General features: G+C 39.2%; 1 protein-coding gene across 1 annotated transcript in view; it reads right to left on the bottom strand.

The window, feature by feature from the left end:
- eif4a3 (eukaryotic translation initiation factor 4A3) overlaps window positions 1-1,568 on the bottom strand; it is a 10,992-nt gene extending 9,424 nt beyond the window's left edge. Inside the window, exon 1 of the mRNA XM_015371448.1 lies at window positions 1,321-1,568. Within this exon, the coding sequence (XP_015226934.1) occupies window positions 1,321-1,474 (154 nt within the window). The 5' untranslated portion in view covers window positions 1,475-1,568. The remainder of the gene's footprint in view (window positions 1-1,320) is intronic.
- Between the last annotated feature and the right edge of the window lie 946 nt (window positions 1,569-2,514).

The following is a 2,514-nucleotide window of genomic DNA, read 5'->3' as shown; positions in this document are numbered from 1 at the left end:
GTAATTATTATTAATAATAACAATAATAATTAAACTGTCAACGTTCCTGTTTCTTCGGGACATCTTTACTAAATACATTTTGTTTTAGCCCCCCCCCCAATAAAAATGGAACAGACATTGTAGCTGCTTAGTCCTTTATACTCATTTCATTGCTGCCCCTCACCCCTTAAAATATTGTTTAAAGGGACTAGGGATAAGACATGTGAAAGAGTACACAAGCATGTCAAGTTTTTTTTATGCTAATTGGTGATGAAGAGTTAAAAACCAAAATCTGGGGGCCGAACACGGCTTTTCTACGGACTCCCAGTTGGCTGGCTCCATTTTTCACCAGAACAGAAACACAACAGACCCAGAAAAAACAAGCATCCGTCCTTCTTAGCCTGACCATCTACAGAGACCGATATGATACTTAATATTATATTACTGTCCTTTTCTTGATTGTTTAGGTGGAGTTAATGATCATTTACTTAATATTGTCTATATCAGCTAATATAAAGAGTACATTTTGCTGAGAGTAAAAAAAAAACAAATTTAATAGCAGATAACAGATGGATGCTGAATTCAGCATAAAGTTTTATGTCATGAAGGATGCAGATGAGTTTGCTGATGTTTTGTGGCTCTCACAATGCAGTTTTATAAGCATTTAGTGCAGACCATTTAATATATCTAGATATCTAGATATATCTATATCTATCCATCTATATACATCCATATATATATATTTATTTATTTATTAGTCTCAACTCAAACTTGAATTATTTAGATTATTTACATACATTTAGAACAATCAGGGTTGACCAAAGTGCTGTACAGATACTACAGGAAATAAGGTAATAACTAAAAAGCTAAGATACATAAACACAATGCAATACAATAGAAAAATAGAATAAAATAAGTTAAAATTGAAATATATATATATATATTTTTTTTTTGCCAGATGTCCACTTAGACTTGATTAAAAGCCAGGGAGAAGAAGTGTGTTTTAGGGAGGATAGGCACCAAGGCTCTGGAACAACCTGCCCTGCCACATTCAATCTGCATATATANCCGAACCTGTGTAAACGGCTGTTAGAGGCCGAACAGGAGCGGGTTACTCTGACAACATCCGGCCTCCTCCTCAAAAGCAACCAGAGTTTAATCATTTATCCGCCAGCTCTACTCCCTGAAGAACATCTACAGTAAATAAGACTTTAGTTAGTTATCTAGAGTGGAAGTCAGAGCTTTGATTAACCGAATATCAACCAAATCAATAAGGGAAGAGGGCTAGCATTAGCATCCAGAGCTAACTCACTAGGAGGCCGCAGGGAAGCCTGGACCTACCGTAGGCGTAGATCCCGCGGAGCAGGTCCTCCCGGAGCCCCATTGTGTCGAACGTGGGGGTGACGTCCACCTCCTCGCTGGTCTCAAACTCCACCTTGGTCATGTCCTCCTCCTTCAGGAGCCTCTTCCTGCCCTGTGTCCCGACAGAAGCCATCGTTTTCTGGGTTTCCGACCTGATAGATCTAGTTAGAAATACAAACCACCGCGCTGCTCAGATAACCGCTAACACCAACGCACGTGTCGCCGAAATGACGTATCCATACGCGGATGACGTAGGTAGACAATGCTGCGACGCGTCCATACCTCCGCCATATTGGAAAGGGAGCTTTGTTTCCTGACCAAGTGTTTAGGTTCAGTGGATGTGAAAATGTAGGACTGCTGCGCTGATTTCAGGAGCTATGATGAGAACAAATAAGAATAATTCACAAGCAAAACGTTGTAGCTGCAATAATTTTAAACCAAATACTTAATTTTATCCTTCTAATTTGATCCAAATCACCGGCCTTAGATCAATGCACAAGTTTCATCCCTCAGCCAGGTTACATCCAAATAGAAATGTTACTCTATCAGAAAAAGTTAAAAAAAAATAAATAAATAAACAATGCACTGGATTTTGTTTCCCAAGTTTGAAGACAATTTGCTTCCCATCCAGCTTTTTCAATTCAAAATATCAGAACTAAACTTGGAAACTTTAAACTTGGAAAACAAAGTCCAATGGTTTGGTGTTTTTTTTTTTTTTACTTTTTTGGAATGACTATGACCTGGATGACTGAGAATCTTCACGAGCAGATGTTACTCTGATTCTGGGGTTACCTGATCCCTTAGGTATCATGGACACTAAAAACTAGAATCCAATTGGCAAAATAGGAGAACGTCCATTCACAGTTTTTCTGAAATCAAAATACTATAGCAAGATTATTTATTTTATTGTCATAAACATCCGTTAAAAAATTAAAAGGAAGTTTAGCTGACTTGGTTTGAGAAGCAGAACAAGAACACCAACAATCAGGAGAGGCAGTGGGGGAAAAGTAGCCTCGTGAGACCATCCTGATCTCGCAAGCTTTCAAGATTTCACTCGCTAATCAGTCTGGAGACTCTCCGTTGAAGAAAATTTGGAGCCGTTCACCAAACCAACGTCCAATCAGCGTCGGCTTTGAGGCGGGTTGAGGTGTGACGCAACGAGAAGCGCGACAG

Source organism: Cyprinodon variegatus, unplaced genomic scaffold (assembly GCF_000732505.1).
Source record: "Cyprinodon variegatus isolate N-32 unplaced genomic scaffold, C_variegatus-1.0 Scaffold58, whole genome shotgun sequence".
NCBI classification, from domain to species: Eukaryota; Metazoa; Chordata; class Actinopteri; order Cyprinodontiformes; family Cyprinodontidae; genus Cyprinodon; species Cyprinodon variegatus.
This window is presented reverse-complemented; position numbering and strand designations above follow the sequence as displayed.